Below are 23,870 nucleotides of genomic sequence, written 5' to 3'. Positions count from 1 at the left end.
AGTCACAGAGATCAGGTTACCAGAACATAGGTTTACAGCAACCAATGTTGTTTTGTAACTCCTATTGCCTACTTAGAGGCAGGAATGGTCCATACAAACACCTGGCTCTATGGTATTTCATGACGACGGACTGTATAGCCATTTCGTGTGTGTGCACGCGCACACACAGGCGCTCTAATGGCGGGTTGCTGTTATGAATTCGATTTTATTTCCTCACAATACCTCCATGTACGTTTCCCCTCAGGTTATATTCTCCCGGGCCAAGCTTAACCACAGTCTCACCTTAAATGGTTAGTGTGGTTCTGTATATATTACCCTTTTTGACTTGACAACAGTTTAACACTGGTAACTGTTCTTGGATGGGAGACAATGGGAGGGGCTTATTTGTGTTGTCAATCATCCACTGATGAACCAATGGAATATCTCCAAAGCAACACTACTGTACACTGTCATTGAAAGCGCATACTGAGTCCCTCCAATTTGATGTCTCACATTACTATAGAACAGTATTTGATTTTGAGTCAATACTCCATATTCTTCAATTCTACTCAACCTATTTTACATCCTTGATATGCAAATTGTAAATAGTTTGTATAATGATTTACCTCATGTCAAATCATATTACCAAATGTTATTTTCAGGAAAATGATGTACTGTTAATGTTTGCTTTTTGTTGACCACTTACTCAAAAGGTACTGCGGACTTAAAGCATCTTTCCTTGTGTTCTTAATCCTGCCAGTTTGCTGTGAGTTCCTAGAAAATGCTCTGCAGGGCCCATGTGTGCACTAACTCCACAGCATCGCAACCAAACCGTTCAAGTTCAACACCCATCACGGTTTTAATGCAGATTATACCAGTGAAAGCAGAGGGTGTTTAATATGTTCAGTAAGCATTTTAATCACAGTTCCTCAGTGATAGGTAAATACCTCTCCCAGATTTCAGAAAGCTAAGTAAGAGTGAGGATTCATCAGACCCTCTGTAAAGGGTGCTTATTCAGTATGGCTATAGCACATACAGGCAGGGGTTGAACCTTTGAAAAATGAAATACTACTGATACTTATGACTGCTGTTCCACAGGAAATACTGTATGTATGCCCTGTATGTATTTATTTGTGTTAGTTAATGACCATGTCATGCTCACCTGTACTGTATTTTTATATAGTTCTTGGGAGATGTCCAAGAACATGTGTACATGTTCTTCCTGAAAATGTGGTTGTTTATGGCTGTGAGTGGGAGGCAGGACCTGGGTGTTTGTCTGCATACTGTTAGACAATCTCACCACACATCCGCCTGTCTTTGGTCAGGGAGTGATCCTATGCAAATGTCATAGGCCATGGTTGGGATGTGTCTATGGCCTTGTTTTGAGCACACACTGTTAAGGGGTGGTATGACATGTTGTATTGTGTTTAATGAAGCACTGAATTATGAACACCCAGGTCTCTATCCAGACATCTGGACTAAAACCATGAGCCTTTTCAGGACTGGTTTCCAATCATGCATATAGCCTAGAGTAATAATACAACCGTTTTCCTAAGTTTTGTGTTTATTTTACTCACACATACCAGTGTGTACATCTAATGCAAAAACTATTTCCATTAGTGCCTTTTAATGAGTCTTCCAATGCAACCTTTCTACCCCTCATTCAAATCAAAACAAAGGTCTATCCCCTGATCCATGGTCATCCCATTGCCCTAAGTTAGTGTTATCACATCCTGCTCTTCCCACAACCTCCAGCTGACCTACAACCCTACTGCTCCACCAAATCACATTAAAAAGTACATATATAAAACTAATTACAGGAAACTGCAGAAAAACAATATTTATTGCTCATGCATTAAATTACAATTCACATTAGGAAGAAAAAAATCATTTACATACATGTACACATCTTATTCATACCTTAAAACCTGTGAGCAAAAGTCAATTTTGAAAAGTTGGAAATGTACTGATTCAATGGCCCAAGAAAGTCCCTTTCATACATGGTTTGCCCTCTGGGAACGTGAAAAGGAAAGTACAGGTAGTAATGAAAGACTAAAATGGAATCCTATAAGGTAATGGAATAAAGTCACGGCAAAAAAGGGACTGTCCAAAATGTCAACTGCTTCACCGAATTACCCCTAACACAATCAGGATGAATATCTCAGGAGCACTCGGATACATCCAATCAGAAGACAGGCAATTGTTCACAAGTGACTGAGTCCATGATCAATCCACACACTCACTGCATGTTGTTGAAAACTTTCAAAAAATAATTTCATCTAGCGCTAGAAGGATTGAGGAACACCGCTAAACAAACCCTAAAAACAGACTCGTTGTACTGCCATAAAAATGTCTCCAGTCTTCTGGGTTTGACAATGTGTGTGTCAAATCAAACAAGGACACACTGAGCAAAATCATAACACTCCAATTCACATGACACTTTACAAACTGAAGAGAGAATAAGAAAAAAATTGTGAAATGTACGCTATGCCAAATAGCAAATCAGAAACAACTCGTTTACTACATAAGTCAGTGGTTGTGCATCGATATTAGAAATAAAATTAATTACAGCTACAGCAGTGCCAACTCGGACATTCCAGACTTCACCTACTGTAACCAAAACAGCCGAGTTGCTGTGGTAGCTTCCAGTACTAATATATATTGTTCCACTGTGACATGCATGATCTTTTGATCCATGATTGGCTTGTTGTGCTTTATAGACTCCAGCCCAAAAGGATGATGGGGGAAAAGGAATGCTGCTCAGTTAAGGGACAGGGTGGAAAGTTTCTGACTCCTCTCTCCAGTGTCTACAGACCAAATGGGAGAGAACGGGTAGGGAATGGATCTGTCTGAGAAATGGATAATTGATCCCCTTCACATAACTAGACATCATTCCTTCACTGTATCGGTCCATCACCTGCGCCAATAGAGGAGGGACACTAGGTTGTGTTGGGCCGCTCAGAGTGGACAATGGACATACAGCTCCACTCCATTGGCCGCTTCTTGTTTGTTTTTGGCTTGGTTTAAAGTGTCCCTATGTGTCTATATTGCTGAATTGAGAAAGTCAATGGGATTCACATTTTTGTGCAGAGAGAGAGATCCTCATGTTCAAGACGTACATTTGTACAGGAGGGGTTGTTGACAGATTCCTATCTTTCCCTCTCCCACGGCACTCCTATTTCTTCCTCTCCTTCAGGATCATCCTCCTCTCTATTTATCCTCATCTTTTTGGAGGAGGCTTCCCTTCATCACTCCTTCAAGCAGTTCCTGAAATACAAACACCAGATAAATCACTTTATTTCACCTTAAACTATTTCATTCCTTTAAAACCACAAAACAATTTTAAAACATTGCTTCCCAGGGACTGAGTTGAAACTTAATGACATTCACATCGTTTTCATTTGATTCATCAAGGTCAGTGCATAGCGCAGGTTTGTGTTTACCCTTGTCTCCGTCTCCATTAGTGAGCACCAGTGCCTGGAGGATGTCTGAGAGAGAGACAATACCCTTCACCACCTCCTGCTCATCAACCACCACCAGCCTGTGCACCTGAGAGAGCGGAGACAAATCATAGGTTACACAAACTAAAGGCTTTAGCAGTTGTTCCACCTTCAAGTAAGGTGATGTTGACTTAGCAATGGCAAGGTTAGATCTCGGCACCGGTGTATATATTACATTATGATTGTGTGTACTACTTGTATTGACCTTGACAAACTCCCAAGAAACTGTTTAAATTGTGGACCCAAACAGTAATAGAATGTGTATACACAGGCGTCTCTGTCTCTCTCACCTCTGCCTCTACCAGTCTGTTTATGATGGACTCCAGTGTGTCGTGTGTGTTGCAGGTGAGCACTCCCTCAAAATACTGAGAGCGGTGCTGCAGGGCTTTGGTCACAGTCACATCCAGGTTGTTGTACGTCTTCTCTGCAGCTAGGTTCTGTGTGGGGGACATTATTACTTCTATATGCTGCTTGTTTTCAGTACTCTTTGCCTGTCTCTCAAACACCCACAATGAGCTAAAACTATATTTTATGCTGATCAGTGACTATACTGTTTAAATACAGCTGTCCAGTACTTACAATGACATCAAATTTGGAGTAAATGTCCACCACTCGTCCTGTGTGTTGAGAGAGAAAGACATGAGCACATGAGTACTACATACCATATCAGGGTCAGAAGTCATATTTAACCCTTCATTCAACAAACTGTCCCCCCCTTACTTACCATTGTCATCGACGACAGGCAGGGCAGACACTCTCTGCTCCACGAAGATGCCCAGTGCTGTGTAAAGAGGTGTGTCAGAACGCACCACTGCAATCTTATGGAATGTTCCGATGCCCAGTTCCTCTAGAGTCTGGCCTAAGAAAGCAGGTTTCGGCATCTCCGATATCTGGGAATAACACAAGGTTACACTAATGTAAGTGGCTTGAAAAAAAATCACACAAATTAAAACACAGTATATTACCTCACCACAATCAATAAACATTGGGGTGTGGATTTCATTAACAAGGCCTACAGACCTAGAACTGCTCGTCTTAACTTCTCTCCTGCCGAGAAAGCAACCTTGAGATGTCAAAGAACAGCGGGTGATAAAACGTGGTGAGAGAGATGAACGGGGAGAGCGTGAGAAAGAGGATCACAAAAGAGACTCACAAAGAGCTTGAGGAACTTGAGGATCCTCTTGTGAGTGAGGATGTAGAGGGTGTTCCCTGTCAGAGGGTCGATCACAGGCAGTCTGTGGATCTTATTCTTCAGCAGAGACGACACGGCGTCATACAGACTGAAACAGGGAAGGAGAAAGGGGAAATTAAAATACCTTTGTGACCATATCAGGGCCCTTTCAGACAAACAGTGCCAGTCAGTAACTGAATTGAGCTCTGGCTACTTGGACCAACTGTCCAGTGACAACCCTCACCATGGCAGTAGACCTACCTTTCATTGGGGGATATGCTGACTAGGGGCTTGAAGGAGTCTTGAAGGTAGACTTCTATGATGAAGGAGAACAGAATAGGCACTAGTTAGCCTTATGCCAGTAGATGATCAGTCATTAATTATTACAGTTACTAAATGCCCTTACCTCTCCACGTCTCTATCTTGTGCTCCTCCAGCTCATATATCTGTACCTGAAACATTAAAACAGGTGAAAATGCTGACTAACAGAGCAAGGGTAGTGAGAGGCATGAAGGTCAACTGTTCATTAGATATGATGTAAGTGCTGCAAATCACTTGTCGCACCTTTCCAACCTCCACCACCACTGATATGATTCAAATGTGAAATTGAGATAGGGAACGCTATAAACATTAAAACATAGAAACAGTGGAAGACGAGGGCAGCCTGAAAGCTAGGCCTTACCAAAGGAGACTTGTAGTAGCGATGGAGGATGTTGATGAAGTCTGTGATGGTCAGCATGCCTGCAGTGAGAGATCAGCAGGAGAACAGAGTCAACTCCACTCGTTGTGCATTATTAAAAATAAAATACAAAAAATAAAAAACACCCAGGCAACAATGGACTGTCTTTCTCACCTACAAAACACTGCTTCTTACAGTCCCAGAGTGGTGCTGCTCTCACCCCATTGGACACCAGAGCGAAAAATGCCTTCTTTACCTACGGAGAGATGAACCAAGTTATACACAAACACAAAGCAGCGTCTTGGGTCTAGATTAATTTGACAGGAAAGAGTTCAAATCAGGATGTGGTCTTGCCTGCAGTGAAGTATCGAACACCACCAACTTGGAGCTGGTAGGGACCAAGTCATAGCACCGATGAGACTTCATAAACCGGGTGTAGACATTATAATCCGAGTCTGAGGAGAATGAGGACAAGAGGGAAACGGGTTCAATTTACTGTGCATTCATTATATACATTTCAATTGTCATATTTTTTTTTAGAGCTGCCTCAATAGATTCCAACATTTGTCACAATATTACACTTTGAGGCTTCCTTCCTACACAGGCAACATAATACTTTTTACAAACTCAAGTAAATATATATTTTTTTTAAATCATAAAAAAAGAGCAATCCACTCAAAACCAATAATTGCTATCATTTACATTCCTGAATAACTAATATATGAGAACAACATTTTTGGTGAACATAGGTTTTATTTTGTCGTTATAATACAATTGAGGGCAACTTGAGAATCGTTGTGGATATCTATTGCAGCTAAATCTACTACTAAACACACAATGCAGTGCTCTCTCTCTGGTCAAGCTGGAAAGCTAACAGCTACACACATGAAAATGTTTTTGGAGCCCCTGGTTTAGACCACGTTTCCCTCGTGAGTGGGTGTTGCCTTGGCAACGACACTCACAAACACATAGTACAAGGAGGACTAGTCTGGGTACCAGTCTTTTTTAGCTAACATTCCACTCCTGTCATTTGCCAGAGAGACTGCCTTTAAGCAATTTCAACGTTCAATATGCAGCCGGATGTCCGGCGCAGTTGCTGATTGGTAGTTGGAGAGTTGGAAAATGCAGTGCAGCAATGGTAACTGTGTGTATTACTCTCATCCCTCCATCCCAGAAATGATTTCCCCATATGAGATTCTACCCTATGACAAATAATGTCATAGGGTAGAATTAAATCCTTTAAATCATATATCTTTGGACAGAGGTCAGTCACCTTTTTAGGATATTCAGGTCAACAGAACCCTGACCTTTGACCTCTAGGGTACATATCAGAATTGCCTGTATAGATTATTTTAAAAAGAAAACCCTGATACATTTTAATCTTTGTTTGACACGTGGTTCTTCTGAAAGGTCACAAAATTGCCTACATACAGTGCCTTCATAAAGTATTTAAGAACCCTCCCCCTCGACTTTTTCCACACTGTTACGTTATAGCCTTATTCTAAATTTGATAACGTTTCCCCCCCACCCCCATCAATACACACAATACCCCATAATGACGAAGCGAAAACAGGTTTAGAAATTTTAGATGATATTTTGGTTATTTAAAAAAAAAAAAAAAACTTTACATAAGTAATCAGACCCTTTACTCAGTACTTTGTTGAAGCACCTTTGGCTGTGATTACAGTACTAACTATTTAGCAGTTTAAGGCTGGGGAGGGGGCTGTTCAGGGTCCTGTTGGTTCATCGGTACTGTTTGGGCCTGAATGCCTTTTGCCTCCCGACTCAGTGAATTAGAAATTGAAGTAATGATGGCTGTTCTGATGTTAAGAAGCTCTTTTCGGTGGCGGAAACATTAGGTACAAAAAAACTAAGATCATCGCTAAAAATACACAAAAACAGCACAATTGGTCAGGAGCCCGTAAAATGGACGCTGTTCCTTCCAGCTGACATCCCATGACCATATCCATTCTACATGTTTGAAGTTGAAATATTGCACCTATTGATCAGGACATCTTTAGAAAATCAGCGATTCAGACAACCTCTTGGGCATATTCTTACCACAATTTTGTGGATAATGTAACATCTTTATATCTGGCACATTTAGTTGAATATTCAACATCACTATGAACATTTTAAGATATTATTGGGCAAACTACAATTGTATTTCATTCAGCTATGGTTATGCCAAAATTGATCTAATTTTCAATTCCCCATTGAGTTGTTTGAAGGCCATATTGGAAAAAGTATTCTGTGGGGTTAATTTGTGAATCCTGTGATGGCCCTTTATCTACAAACCATTTTAAAACCCTGTTCTAGCTGTGTGTGCAATGTGGTGCCTCTATCAACAAAGTCACAATCCAAAAACATAGCTGAACCACTAAATAGAATTCTATAGCCTCACTAACACCTACAGGGTCATTGCGTTTTGGTACACCAGAAATACATTAATTTCCAATGGAACCATGCGTTTGCCTTGCAGCATTGCATTGCAGAGGCAGTTGCAGTGTTCTGTGTGGCGCATACGCTGGATTTATCGAACCTATTCAAATGGTATGTGTACACGGCTTGACAGAAATGGTGGCATATGGTGAATGATGAACTTCTGTAACACATCCAGATGATGCTGTGTACCATTTTGAGCAATGGCGCTGTAGGTGTGATTGAGGTGTAAGCTAAGCTTCCACATTCTAATGTCAATGGCACAATATGGGCTGTGTTTAAACAATAGTTGTAGCAGGTGCTTTCAAAAAGTTAGTTAAATTATACTTTTTTTTAAAGTAATTTCATGACCTTTCAGAACCACTTGTCAAAAATTTTGATTTGTACCCTAGAGATCAAATATCAAGGTTATGTTGACCTGAACATTCCAAAAATGTGTCTGATGGACAGATGTGAATCTAAGTTTTCCATTGATATATTATTAAAAGAGTATAGATGCGGTAAAGAAGTCAGCACGTGGGGGAATGACCCCGAGTCTCTTCATTGCCTCAAAGAAAAATGTGCCTACCTTAAGGCTAGAAATCGGAGTAAAATACTTGTATGGATGTCAAGCACAAATAGGGTTGCACATTTTGGGGATTATTCAGAGGTGGAAACTTTGCGTGGGAATATAAGGGAATTAACGGAAATATGCAAATTAATACCATTTAAAATGTAGATGTTTTTTTGCATTGGATATATTTACCATATCATATGGAGACAGAAACAAACCTTTAACCTTATGATGAATAGACAATTGCAAATAATTAAATCCTTCCAATAGAAATAAAACAATTTAGTTACGAATTGAACTTTAATGAAATGAGTTGACTATTCACATGTGATGATTGCATGGAACAACAAAAGGGAATATGGAATGATCCCAACGATCCATCGCATTTTCAACATAAACTCAACAAAAAAAGAAGTCCCTTTTTCAGGACCCTGTCTTAAATATAATTCGTAAAAATCCAAATAACTTCACAGATCTTTATTGTAAAGGGTTTAAACCCTGTTTCCCATGCTTGTTCAATGAACCATAAACAATTAATGAACATGCACCTGTGGAACAGTCATTAAGACACTAACAGCTTACAGACGGAAGGCAATTAAGGTCACAGTTATGGAAGCTTAGGACACTAAAGAGGGCTTTCTACAGACTCTGAAAAACATCAAAAGAAAGACGCCCAGCGTCCCTGCTCATCTGCGTGAACATGCCTTAGGCATGCCACAAGGAGGCATGAGGACTGCAGATGTAGCCAGGGCAATAAATTGCAATGTCTGTACTGTGAGACGCTTAAGACAGCGCTACAGGGAGACAGGACGTACAGCTGATTGTCCTCGCAGTGGCAGACCACATGTAACAACACCTGCGGGACAGGTACAAGACGGCAACAACAACTGCCCGAGTTACACCAGGAACACACAATCCCTCCATCAGTGTTCAGACTGTCCGCAAAAGGCTGAGAGAGGCTGGACAGAGCTTGTCGGACTGTTGTAAGGCACATTCTCCCAAGACATCACTGGCAACAAAGTCGCCTATGGGCACAAACCCACCGTCGCTGGACCAAACAGGACTGGCAAAAAGTGATCTTCACTGACGAGTCACGGTTGTCTCACCAGGGGTGGCGGTCGGATTCGAGTTTATCGTTGAAGTAATTACAGGCCTGTACTCTGGAGCGGGATCGATTTGGAGGTGGAGGGCCCATCATGGTCTGGGGCGGTGTGTCACAGCATCATCGGACTCAGCTTGTTGTCATTGCAGGCAATCTCAACGCTGTGCGCTTCAGGGAAGACATCCTCCTCCCTCATGTGGTAACCTTCCTGCAGGCTCATCCTGACATGACCCTCCAGCATGATAATGCCACCAGCCATACTGCTCGTTCTGTGCGTGATTTCCTGCAATACAGGAATGTCAGTGTTTTTGCTCAGTTTACAGCTGTAAAATGATAGTCTAGAAACTAAAGTTTTGGTTGTCTTCCATGTCTTCTCCCTGGACCTCCTCAATATCCACCTCTTGAACATCAGACTGAGGCTTCATCTTCACGGTCACTTTCTAATCTAGTTAAGGATGGCTTGTTGTCAGGCTCAAAAAGCCTCATATTTGCCCGGATGGTCACCAATTTTTCAATCCTTGTATTGGTCAGCCTGTTGCGTGCTTTGGTGTGTGTGTGTGTTCCCAAATAAGGACCAGTTGCGCTCTTAGGTGGCTCATGTTGGTGGAATTTGGAGGATGATGAGGCAACAAGGGAAAGAGCCTCAGATCCACAAAGTCCCTTCCACCAGGTGGCTGATGAGATATGTTGGCACGACTGCCATATTGCATCTCCATCCCAAAGCCCTTGCTTGGAAGTGTACTTGGCCAGACTACCAAGAGACACGGTAGTGACGACACCATAGGCCTTCTGTGGTCCAAGGTTATTGATGACCGCCTTCAGCTCATCTGCAATGTAGAGACAGGTGTGTCTGTTGTCCCTTGTGTCTGTGCGCTTGTAGAATACTGGTTGAGGGGTGGAGATGTAGTTAACTATTCCTTGGCCACGAACATTCGACCACCCATCAGTGATGATTGCAATACAGTCTTGCTTGACCTTCACTTGAACTCTGCATCCAGCAAATGAGTAGATAAAGCATGTGTGATTGGAGGGGTGTATGCTGGGCGGAGAACATTCAGAAATCTCTTCCAATATACATTGCCTGTGAGCATCAGAGGTGAACCAGTTGCATACACAGCTCGAGCAAGTCGTTCATCAGCATTTCTCTGACTATGTCTGATTCCAGGAGGACCATGTGCTGTTGCTATCGATAAGGTGTCTGATTCATCATTTCCACCTCAAATAGACGTAAAGGGACTTTTGTCAGAGGTTGCATGTTGTGAGCGGTGAGGGAACTTTATGCACTTGGCCAGATGATTCTGCATCTTTGTTGATTTTTTGACATACGATTTGGCACTGTATTTGCAAATGTACACAGCTTTTCCTTCTACATTAGCTGCAGTGAAATGTCTTCACACATCAAATAGTGCCTGTGACATCTTCTTGTAAAGATTTTTTTTAAATTAGTTAAAAAAAGAAATAAAATTCCATGTACAGATAAATAGTTAAGCAGTTAGATTAAACAACTCATTTGTAAGATACATGTTTTAAAATGAAATGTACAGAAACGTGAATTAACACTCAGCAGGCTCAAGCAAGCTAAAAACCCAAATGGTAGCAAAAACTAACTAGCAGAAATTGTTAACAAGTTAGAAATTATTTAAACACACTTTGCTGTAGGCTATTTACAAGTTAACAAAATAATAATTTATGTCATTAAATATATTCACCCCATCCAGTATTGTAATCAAAATGTACCTGAAAGCATGTAGTCCTAGGCTCAGACAGTGTAGTAGTGTGGGCTCAATAGCATCTCATTAGTGTGCAAGATCTTGAGAATCAGCTGTACGTGATGGAAGTGCATGCAGAGGGTTGATTCTATTGAACTAAACTAAAATATGCCACAAGACCTAGAATTGCCTTGTGTATCCCACAAAAAAAGGTTCACTGTTATGCTAACTTTTTTGATGAATTTAAGCAAAATTCCCGTGCTTAACCTTTTGCGTGTAGGGGGCAATATTTTCGTTTTTGGCAACAAAAAAAAAATTCTCAGCCCCAGAAACTAGAATATGCATATAATTGTCAGATTATGATAGAAAACACTCTAAAGTTTCCAAAACTGTAAAAATATTGTCTGTGAGTATAACAGAACTGATATTGCAGGTGAAAACCTGAGGAAAATCCAATCAGGAAGTGCCTCTTATTTTGAAACCCTTCTGTTCCTATGCATGCCTATCCTCCATTTAAAGGGATATCAACCAGATTCCTTTTTCTATGGCTTCCCTAAGGTGTCAACAGTCATTAGACATAGTTTCAGGCTTTTATTTTGAAAAATTAGCGTGAAAGATCACATTGCGTAAGTGGATCGGTGGGGGCTCTCAGAATGAGTTTTGCCCTACAGAGTACAGCGGCCATTGTTCCACCCGGTGTTATGGAAAACCCTCACACTCGGTTGATATATTATCGAATATATATTTTAAAAAACAACTTGAGGAATGATTATAAAAAACATTTTACATGTTTCTGTGGACATTATGGAGACTATTTGGAATTTCCGTCTGCGTTGTCGTGACCGCTCTTTCCTGTGGATTTCTGAACATAACGCGACAAACAAACAGAGGTATTTTGGGTATAAAAAATAATCTTTATGGAACAAAAGGAACATTTGTTGTGTAACTGGGAGTCTCGTGAGTGAAAACATCCAAAGATCAAAGGTAAACGGTTAATTTGATTGCTTTTCTGATTTGTGACCAAGCTTCCTGATGCTAAGTGTACATAATGCTATGCTAGGCTATCGATAAACTTACACAAAGGCTTGCATTCTTTCGCTGTTTAGCATAATTTCAAAATCTGAGACAACAGGTGGATTAACAAAAGGCTAAACTGTGTTTTGCAATATTGCACTTGTGATTTCATGAATATGAATATTTTTTTAGTAATATTATTTGACTGTGGTGCTATGCTATTCAGCGGTTGCTGATGAAAATGATCCGGCGACAGGGATGGGTAGCGTCAAGAAGTTAACATCCCGTTCTTAGCTTTCCATGGAAAATTTCCAGAAATTTAACAGAAAGTTTACGACCCTTTGCAACCCTAACACATGTTCATGTCATTGTTACCAATCAACTGCATTAAATTTAAAAACTGACTAGCACCACCGATTTCTGTATGCTAGCTATGCTAACCAGCTTATACGAACGGGAGTTAGCATTTAGCAGTTACTTCTAAACCTGAAAGGGGACAACTTCTACATGTTCAGCAGTGAAAATAGCCAAATCGGACTTAAGTAACCACATTGTGAGCCTGTTACAATACATAAATCATGATGGATTTTGCGAATATCCACTTTTTTGAATATGCACCAATTTGGTCAATGAAACATTCCATTGACTACTTTGCTGCAACTATACGTGAGCAAGAACATGTTGTATACTGACATTGGGACTTTACACTATGATAAAAAATTGTTACAAATAAAAATGGGCGGGAGGAACAAAACAGTGATAACACAGAAAGCTACCATTGCTGCACTGCTCTGACATTTTCCAACTCTAGGGACATAGACCTTGAAAAACAACAGACATCGTTGGCCCAAGTGAACCCGACGGCCCAAATTTGGGGGGCTGGCTCATGGACTATAGCGGTCGCCTAAATGCACTGGAGTAGGCTAGGTCTAATATATAGTGCCTTCAGCAAGAATTCATAACCCTTGACTTATGCACATTGTTGTGTTAGACTGAAATAAAAAAATGCTGACTAAATACTTCTCACCCCAATCTACACACAATACCCCATAATGACAAAGTGAAAACATGACATTTTTAAAATTTTATTAAAAATGAAACACAGAAATATGTCATTTACATTAAGAAAAAAATAAATAAACTGTCTATTTAAGGTCCCACAGTTGATACCCACATACCTACACGTACGCTACGGTCACAAGATGCAGGCCTCCTAATTGTCCCTAGAATTTCCAAGCAAACAGCTGGAGGCAGGGCTTTCTCCTATAGAGCTCAATTTTTTATGGAACGGTCTGCTTACCCATGTAGGCAACCTTTAAGCCTTTACTGAAAACTCATCTCTTCAGTGAGTCATATGATTGAGTGTAGTCTGGCCCATGAGTGTGAAGGTGAACGGAAAGGCTCTGGAGCAACGAACCGCCCTTGCTGTCTCTGCCTGGCCGGTTCCCCTCTTTCCACTGGGATTCTCTGCCTCTAACCCTATTACAGGGGCTGAGTCACTGGCTTACTGGTGCTCTTTCATGCCGTCCCTAGGAGGGGTGCGTCACTTGAGTGGGTTGAGTCACTGATGTGATCTTCCTGTCTGGGTTGGCGCCCCCCCTGTGGGTTGTGCCGTGGCGGAGATCTTTGTGGGCTATACTCGGCCTTGTCTCAGGATGGTAAGTTGGTGGTTGAAGATATCCCTCTAGTGGTGTGGGGGCTGTGCTTTGGAAAAGTGGGTGGGGTTATATCCTTCCTGTTTGGCCATGTCCGGGGGTATCATCGGATGGGGCCACAGTGTCTCCTGACCCCTCCAGTCTCAGCCTCCAGTATTTATGCTGCAGTAGTTTGTGTCGGGGGGCTAGGGTCAGTTTGTTATATCTGGAGTACTTCTCCTGTCTTATCCGGTGTCCTGTGTGAATTTAAGTATGCTCTCTCTAATTCTCTCTTTCTCTCTCTCGGAGGACCTGAGCCCTAGGACCATGTCTCAGGACTACCTGGCATGATGACTCCTTGCTGTCCCCGTCCACCTGGCCGTGCTGCTGCTCCAGTTTCAACTGTTCTGCCTGCGGCTATGGAATCCTGACCTGTTCACCGGACGTGCTACCTGTCCCAGACCTATTATTTGACCATGCTGGTCATTTATGAACACTTGGCCATGTTCTGTTATAATCTCCACCCGGCGCAGCCAGAAGAGGACTGGCCACTCCTCATAGCCTGGTTCCTCTCTAGGTTTCGGCCTTTCTAGGGAGTTTTTCCTAGCCAACGTGCTTCAACACTGCATTGCTTGCTGTTTGGGGTTTTAGGCTGGGTTTCTGTACAGCACTTTGAGATATCAGCTCATGTACGAAGGGCTAAATAAATAAATTTGATTTTTGACAATGCATGTCAATATACAGGGGCTCCCGAATGGCGCAGCGGTCTAAGGTACTGCATCTCAGTGCTAGAGGCGTCACTACAGACCCTCAACAGTCTCTACAGCACTTCACCAATCTGGGCTTTATGGGAAAGTCGCCAGACAGAAGCCACTCCTGAAAAAAAGGCACGACAGCACGCCTGGAGTATGCAAAAAGGAACATGGATGACTGAGCATAAGGCAAAATATTCTGTGGTCTGATGACAAATGTAACTGTATAGTCTGAATGCAACGCACTATGTCTGGAAAAAAAACAGTCACAGCTCATCACCCATCTAACACCATCCCTATCGTGAAGCATGGTGGTGGAAGCATAATGCTATGGGGATGCTTTCCAGAGGCAGGGACTGGGAGACTGGTAAGGATAGAAGGAACAATGAATGGAGCCAAAATGTGACAGACTGGCTCAAATCGGTCTTATGTAGGAAAATTTGAAATTGTGTTCTTTACGTTGGATAACAGTAGAGACTCTGCTACAAAATGGTACAGCATTCACTACAGTTGAGGGACAATGGGAAAGTAATTCTGATTTTAAAGTTGATAAACTTGTAAACTCACTTTTGAAAAAATTGCCTTTTAATATTTTGGTACTACTATTGGAGAGACGTTCTTTGTCCTACACCCATTCGGCAACGTTCACACCCCCTTAAGGTTTAGCCCCACCCATCTCTTTAAGGGGGAATAGAGATACTAAGGGCAGGCATTTATTTCAAGTACAAAGGAAAGGACAGCAGGAAGGGACAGAAGAAGCTATTTTTACAAGATTAATGGTGGGACACTGCCAGTTGAATAAATCCTTAAATCTGATAGGAAAGCATCCAACAGGAAAGTGTGATTATTGCCAGGAAACAGAGACCATGGAGCATGAATTGCTACAGTGTGGGCAGTATCAGAGGGAAAGAGAGAGGCTGAGATATAGTATGAGGGAGAAGGGGATAAAGGAAATGAGATTAGAAATAGTATATTGAGTATAAGATCATTAGATATAGTCTATATAATCTCTTCCCGTCTCTCCAGCTGGCGGTAATGCACCATAACGTTGGATGCCAACCGCCGATAAAGCCCACCGAAGAAGAATCTCTTTAAGGGTTGATCCAAGCATTCTGTACTAAACAGCAGCAGTCAAGCACCCAAGCTAACTTTCTAGCTACTTCCAGATACAAATCAGAGAACAGCTCACTGAACATTACTCGCCCTAGCCGAGCTGGTTAGGCTGTTATGTTATCCAGACGTTGGTGACTGCAACTGTGCTATCAGATTGTCCGTTTGTAAATTCAGAGCGTTTCGCTCTCTGGAGCATTCAGAGCGCACACTGGACGCTCTGGCCGAGGAGTAGGGTTGATCCGAGCAGTCAGAACGGCAGTCAAGCGACCAAGATAACTGGCTAACATTGGCTAGTTTCCTAGCTACTTCCAGACAAATGAGAGAACACCCCACTGACAATTTTAGTCTGTTTTCATGTTATCCAGTGTTGGTGACTAACTGCTGCTGGCAACAGTGTAATTACGCTTTGTCAAAATTAGAAACATGTAATATCTGAAAATGTAGCTAGCAAGACTGTCATTCATGGATGGACTCATCTCCTGTCGGATGCCAATGAACTATAATCCCAACTCATGACGTTACTACCCTGCAGGCAGCTAAACAACCAGGTTCAATGTTAGATAGCTAACATTAGGCTATAGCTAGCTAAGCAAACGGGTCTGAGATACGGATAATAAGATCATAAACGTAACATTAGCTAGAACTATGTAATATCTGAAAATGTAGCTAGCTAGACTATTTTACCAATATACATCATTCACGGATGGACGCTTCTCCTGTCGGATGCCATGGTTTCCCTTAGTTTGAAGCTGTAATCCGGAGACAGGTGTTTTCTCCATCCCCTTAGCTATCATACTCAAATTCCACTGATTTCAAAACTGGGTCCTCCAGAAAGTGGAGAGCAACACTTATGCAGCTTTACTACACAATAAAACAAATTTAAAAGCTGCGTTAGACGGGATTACCTACAAATACTGACCAGCTCAAATAGACAGAAGTAGATAGATATATGGCACACTTCTAGGCTCGTAATTTAACAATTGTATTTGTATTTACAGGTGGCATACAAGTTTCTTATTAAGTTTGTTATTAAGGCACATGAAAGTTCACAGCGTAGGTACATGACGTAATGATGCCATGTAAAATGTTGTGCAAAACAGCATTCCAAACCTAGCCCAATGTCTGCTGTGTGGAACGAGCAGTCAACAAGTCGAGCAGTCATTTGAAAGTGTGAGAACATTTCAGCGAGACAACTCAAAAGGCGAAATCCATTAATAATGCCAAAATAATGGAATTCATTGTCCTTAACAATCAACAGTTCTCTGTCGTGGGTGATGTTGGCTTTCACCGACTGGTCGAGCTCTGGTACACACTACCAAGTAGAGGTCGACCGATTAATCGGAATTGCCGATTAATTAGGGGCGATTTCAAGTTTTCATAACAATCGGAAATCTGTTTATTTAACTAGGCAAGTCAGGTAAGAACACATTCTTATTTTCAATGACGGCCTAGGAACGGTGGGTTAACTGCCTTGTTCAAGGGGAACGACAGATTTTTACCTTGTCAGCTCGGGGATTCAATCTTGCAACCTTACAGTTAACTAGTCCAACACTAACCACCTGATTACATTGCTTTACATTGTAAGCCAAGGTAAGTTGCTAGCTAGCATTAAACTTATATTATAAAAACAATCAATCAATCATTATCACTAGTTAACTACACATGGTTAATGATATTACTAGTTTATCTAGCGTGTCCTGCGTTGCATATAATCGATGCGGTGCGTATTCGTGAAAAAGGACTGTCGTTGCTCCAATGTGTACCTAACCATAAACATCCATGCCTTTCTTAAAATCAATACACAGAAGTATATATTTTTTTTAACCTGCATATTTAGCTAAAAGAAAACCAGGTTAGCAGGCAATATTAACCAGATGAAATTGCGTCACTTCTCTTGCGTTCATTGCACGCAGAGTCAGTGTATATGCAACAGTTTGGGCTGCCTAACTTGCCAGAATTTTAAGTAATTATGACATTACATTGAAGGTTGTGCAATGTAACAGGAATATTTAGACTTATGGATGCCACCTGTTAGATAAAATACAGAACGGTTCCGTATTTCACTGAAAGAATAAACGTCTTGTTTTCGAGATGATAGTTTCCGGATTCGACCATATTAACGCCCGAAGGCTCGTATTTCTGTGTGTTATGTTATAATTAAGTTTATGATTTGATAGAGCAGTCTGACTGAGCGGTGGTAGGCACCAGCAGGCTCGTAAGCATTCATTCAAACAGCACTTTCGGGCGTTTTGCCAGCAGCTCGTCGCTGTGCTTCAAGGTTTGCGCTGTTTATGACTTCAAGCCTATCAACTCCCGAGATTAGGCTGGTGTAACCGATGTGAAATGGCTAGCTAGATAGCGGGGTGCGCGCTAATAGCGTTTCAAACTTCACTCGCTCTGAGACTTGGAGTGGTTGTTCCCCTTGCTTTGCATGGGTAACGCTGCTTCGAGGGTGGCTGTTGTCGATGTGTTCCTGGTTCGAGCCCAGGTAGGAGTGAGGAGAGGGATGGAAGCTATACTGTTACACTGGCAATACTAAAGTGCCTATAAGAACATCCAATAGTCAAAGGTTAATGAAATACAAAATGGTATGGAGAGAAATAGTCCTATAATTCCTATAATAACTACAACCTAAAACATCTTACCTGGGAATATTCAAGACTCGTGTTAAAAGGAACCACCAGCTTTCGTATGTTCTCATGTTCTGAGCAAGGAACTTAAACGTTAGCTTTCTTACATGGCACATATTGCACTTTTACTTTTTTCTTCAACACTTTGTTTTTGCATTATTTAAACCAAATTGAACACGTTTCATTTATTTAAGGCTAAATTGATTTTATTGATGTATTATATGAAGTTAAAATAAGTGTTTATTCAGTATTGTTGTAATTGTCATTATTACAAATAAATAAATAAAATCGTCCGATTAATCGGTATCGGCTTTTTTTGGTCTCCAATAATCGGTATCGGTGTTGAAAAATCATAATCGGTCGACCTCTACTACCAAGTGCGCTATTTTTCAGATGTTGCCCTACTGGAGTTACACAGTAATAGCGTCACTACTATTAGCTTCACAACATACATACTATGGAACACCGTTTGGGACTGTCAAAGCTGTACAAAAAAAGTCTGCAAATAAGCAAACACTGGTCACGAACGATGTATTTACAATACCGCGTTGGTAATAAAGCATAATTTGTTCGACCGCAACTTCTGGGGTAGCTAGCTTTGGCACCTAGCTAGCACCAATACAACCAGCCTGAAAACAATGACCAGTAGAAACTGCAGTCATTTTCATTATTCTTAGCAATGATTTAGGAATCTTTGTGAGTAAGTACTAGCTAGGTTGCCACGTGTTGTTCACCTATTGAAATTGAACTTCATGTCATGAAAATAAATAGCCAGCCAGCTACTTAACACTGTTGCCCAAAGCTAGCTTGCATCATCTCAACCAGACCGGGTTATGTGTTGTGAAGCTAGCCACAATAGGGATTAGGCACAACAGTGGAATTTGCAGTTTGCCTTAAATAAAAGCATGTCATTGACAGTGAATAAATGAATGTTTGAATGTTAACCGCAAAGTCCACTATTGTGGCTAATCGTTATTGTGGCTAGCTTCACATAGATGGGTCCGACCACCATTAATGAAATAAGAACAAACAGTCTTATAAATTAGGGTTATTTTAGATGATGAGACCTAGCTACAGTAAGCTAGCTAACTATAGCTACTGAAACAGATTGTTGTTTTGCTATGTTTTTGGGGAAGAACATTGCCTGCATCCATGATCTAGCCAGCTCTTTTTTTTTTTTATTTTTTATTTTTACCCCTTTTTCTCCCCAATTTCGTAGTATCCAATTGTTGTAGTAGCTACTATCTTGTCTCATCGCTACAACTCCCGTACGGGCTCGGGAGAGACGAAGGTTGAAAGTCATGCGTCCTCCGATACACAACCAACCAAGCCGCTGCTTCTTTAACACAGTGCACATCCAACCCGGAAGCCAGCCGCACCAATGCGCCGGAGGAAACACCGTGCACCTGGCCACCTTGGCTAGCGTACACTGCGCCCAGCCTGCCACAGGAGTCGCTGGTGCGCGATGAGACAAGGACACCCCTACCGACCAAGCCCTCCCTAACCCGGGCGACGCTAGGCCAATTGTGCGTCGCCCCACGGACCTCCCGGTCGCGGCCGGTTACGACAGAGCCTGGGCGCGAACCCAGGACTCTGATGGCACAGCTGGCGCTGCAGTACAGCGTCCTTAACCACTGCGCCACCCGGGAGGTGGCGCCAGCTCTTTTTTTAATGACAACTTTACCAGCGTCATGTCATACGTATCGATGAATCGTTGCGACATATGAAATACAAGTGAGTGTAATCAATGTGTAATAACTAGATAAAAACGCAAAGGCGTTCCATAGAAATCCTGGTTGAGAATGAAACGACTGAACAAATGAAAAAAAACAGCACAGCAAGTAAGTTAAATAAATAGGTTTTGATTATGTTTTACTGGTAATGGGGACATATGTAAACGCCAACAAAGTAACTTTTTGGTCAGTGTGGTGTGTGTGTGTGTAACCTTTAACTAGACAAATCAGTTATGAACAAATTCTTATTTACAATGACGGCCTACCCCGGACAACGCTGGGCCATAGAACTCCCAATGACGGCCGGGTGTGATACAGCCTGGAATCAAACCAGGGACTGTAGTGACGCCTCTAGCACTGAGATGCAGTGCCTTAGACCGCGGCATCCATGGGTGTGTGTTAACTATTTAACTGTAATAGAATGCTTAAAAAGGCAGCAGAACTTTTACATCGGTTATCGGTACTGTTTTTTTAGGCAAGGAAAATATTGGATATCGGTATCTGACAAAAATGTTATATCGGTGCATCACTAGTTAGAATGTTTCCAATCAAATGTATTAAGTTAGAACGTTTTCCTATGAGACTAATTTGCATAAACATTGATAAATGATAGCAGTGAGGGGTTTTGAAATCCGGATCAAATCCTCTGACCTCATCAAGATTAACTTTGGCAAATGACAAGAGTGGAATGTAATAGCTGAACAGAAAAGGTAACCAGGCTAGAGGACAAGTAGTCTTGAAAACATGACCATAGACATAGTTCCTCTATGCCAAAAGAGTCCATCATTGAAACCAGACCATAGCCACTGTGTTGCCTAGGGTTGGGTTTTCAAGACTAGAGGACGAGCTGGGAGGAGGAAAAACACATTGCACGATGGTACTTGAAGGAATAAATGAGCTGAATAATTTGCTCCACTGTTTAGTTGTCAGCAAATATATACTTTGTAATGCTGATCGGCGGATAGATATGCCCATACCATCTTTTAACCGATTTGGCAATCTGGAGTGCAGGTAGTTGTTTAAAAAGCGTTATGAAATGTGATAGGGGATAACAAACAATCTCCATTGACGGGAACCTTATGACATAGCACGTCACATTTAATTTCTAGGGTGATTTATCCATTTAACAATTTCTCACCATGCATAGGATTAAGATTGCACCAGCATGCATACCCTAGCTATTTATCCTAAATGATAGCTACAGACAGCAATGAAAGGATAAATAGCTAGGCTATGCATTAAAAGTAAAATATGGTTCTTTACCTTCTAGAAGTGGCTCCTTTTTACAATCCACATCATCAACAGAAAGTGGCATCTGAAAGAGGGTCAGAGTATAGGTTAATTGATTAATTTTAACTACACTTAACACATTTATAAATGCAAGATGTAAAGTGCCAGTCCCATGTTTCATACGCTGAAATAAAAGATCCCAGAAAAATGCACAAAAAGCTTATTTCTCTCATTTTGTGCACAAATTTATTTACAACTGTTAGTGAGCCGAAATAATCCATCCATCCATCAAGAAGCTGATTAAACAGCATTATTACACAGGTGTACCTTGTGTTGGGGACAATAAAAGGCCACTCTAAAATGTTGTTTTGTCACAACGCAATGCCACAGATGTCTCATGTTGAGGGAGTGTGCAATTGGCATTTGACTGCAGGAATGTCTACCAGTGCAGATGCCAGAGAATTTAATGTTAATTTCTCTACCATTGGCTGCCTCCAACGTTGTTTTAGAGAATTTGGCAGTACGTCCAAACAGCCTCACAACCGTAGACCATGTTTAACCACACCAGCTCAGGACCTCCACATTCGGCTTCTTCACCTGCAGGACCATCTGAGACCAGCCACCCAGACAGCGGTTTGCTGATGTCAATGTTGTGAACAGAGTCCCCCATGGTGGCAGTGGGGTTATGGTATGCGCATGCATAAGCTATGGACAATGAATACAATAGCATTTTATCGATGGCAATTTGAATACATAGATATACCGTCATGAGATCCTGAGGCCCATTGTCGTGCCACTCATCCGCCACCATCATCACAATTTCAGGAAGCTGAAAACGGCCCAGTTCTTCCATGGTCTGCATACTCACCAGACATGTCACCCATTGAGCATGTTTGGGATGCTATGGATTGACATGTACGACAGCGTGTTCCATTTCAAGCCAATATCCAGGAACTTAGCACAGCCATTGAAGATAACTGGGACAACATTACACAAGCTACAATCAACAGCCTGAGGCAAATGATGGTCACACCAGATACTGACTTGTTTTCTGATCCAGGCCCCTACCTTTTTGTGGGCATCTCTGAACAACAGATGCATATCTGTATTCCCAGTCATGTTTAATCCATAGATCAGGGGCTAATGAATTTACTTCAATTGACTGATTTCCTTATTTGAACTATAGCTCCGTAAAATCTTTGCAATTGTTGCAGGTTGCGTTTATATTTTTGTTCCTTGTAATTGCTGCGAAATGCCAAGGAAATGAAATCACTTATGTTTCCTCTACAGGAACCCAGTGCTTTTTATATTACCACCAATGTGTTAGTCGTGGCTAATCATCGCCTTCTTTATATCAGGAATATGAACTAGCGAACATACTGCTGTCTGAAAGTGGTTCAATCATGTTGGTTTGCTATTCCTAACCCAATATGTAACAAACACGTGGGAGTCATTGCCTAACTGTCCTTGTCTCATTTAGATATAAGAACCTTTGGACAGAAAGGTAACGCGTTAGCAAACAACAGGCTTAGCTGGATCACACTAAATGAGAACTTGTTCTCAACTAGCCTACCTGGTTAAATAAAGGTGAAATAAAATAAAATAAACACTAGCTAGGATAACGTTACTAGACAGTTCAGTTCCTGCTGTCAATGTAGCGTCAGTTAACACAATAGCTACCCAACGTTAGTTCACCTAGCGAAGTAGAGTAACATTAAAACTTCTGGACGCTGACATAACTAGTAGGGCTTGACAATGTCAATAGCCAACGATGGCCACCAATTTGGTATGTTAAAAGTATCCATGATGTAAACTAGTTAGCGCTAAGAAGTGAACGTTACTGACTGAAATGTGACAACGACAAGGATGCAACAAATTAACGTTAGCTAGCCACTACTAATGAGCTTGGTACGCTGACCAGTTACGAAACACTACCACAGATAACGAAGTTGAACTTGCTAGCTGTAGCTAACTAATATGTGTCCGCTTGAACGTTGCTCGAGGTGTAAACTACTTACACACTCCATTTTCCATTCACTGTCTCGTCCTTGCTTGGTCCTGTATGGTAGCGAAGTAAACAACCAAATGTTCTTCTCACGCCGGACTTTTTCCCAAGGTATCTGTTTATTAAACTTAGCTGGACTGATAGCGTGAAATGAACGAGGAGAAAGATGCCTTGGAATGACTGGAACTCCCCCGGAAACGCGAGAGATTGCGATTGCCCCCTCTAACAGTACTTCCTTCTGATTGCGCATGACCGTGAAGAAAGGGTGATACGGGGTAAAAGGGGTAGCCTGGGTACCATTCTATTTAGCTAACATTCCATTCCTTGACACTCCTTGTCATTGCCAATGAGACTGGCCTTTTGGCAATCTTCAAATATGAACATTATATAATTAATGAGCTCGAGGAGAGCAGTGGATTTGATCCTGTTTCGATAACCCTCCCTGCTTTCATCCAATCACAATGTTTATGGAAATTAGACTGATAAGAAAACGTTCTAAATGAATTCATACATTTGATCTGAAACATTCTAACATTGGGCATTCTAATGGAATACATTTCATTGTAACATATTGGGCGTGGGGAGAACAGGGGATTTACATTTATTGCATTTTTACCACCAGCC

At 41.5% G+C, this 23,870-nt stretch overlaps 1 protein-coding gene across 2 annotated transcripts; it reads right to left on the bottom strand.

The window, feature by feature from the left end:
- Positions 1 to 1,804: 1,804 nt before the first annotated feature.
- Positions 1,805 to 23,588, bottom strand: LOC100136666 (5'-AMP-activated protein kinase gamma-1 subunit). 2 transcript variants are annotated; one of them, NM_001124637.1, is given in 14 exon segments: positions 2,400 to 3,246; positions 3,423 to 3,528; positions 3,770 to 3,916; positions 4,059 to 4,096; positions 4,204 to 4,369; positions 4,633 to 4,759; positions 4,912 to 4,966; positions 5,057 to 5,102; positions 5,333 to 5,391; positions 5,504 to 5,585; positions 5,684 to 5,784; positions 21,275 to 21,326; positions 21,724 to 21,850; positions 23,260 to 23,411. In NM_001124637.1, coding segments are annotated over 13 exon segments (993 nt in total). In that variant the 5' UTR covers positions 21,727 to 21,850; positions 23,260 to 23,411; the 3' UTR covers positions 2,400 to 3,235.
- Positions 23,589 to 23,870: the final 282 nt, after the last annotated feature.

This window comes from Oncorhynchus mykiss, chromosome 17, assembly GCF_013265735.2.
Source record: "Oncorhynchus mykiss isolate Arlee chromosome 17, USDA_OmykA_1.1, whole genome shotgun sequence".
NCBI classification, from domain to species: Eukaryota; Metazoa; Chordata; class Actinopteri; order Salmoniformes; family Salmonidae; genus Oncorhynchus; species Oncorhynchus mykiss.
The sequence above is the reverse complement of the archived record's forward strand: the minus strand, read 5'-3'. Positions and strand labels throughout refer to the sequence as shown.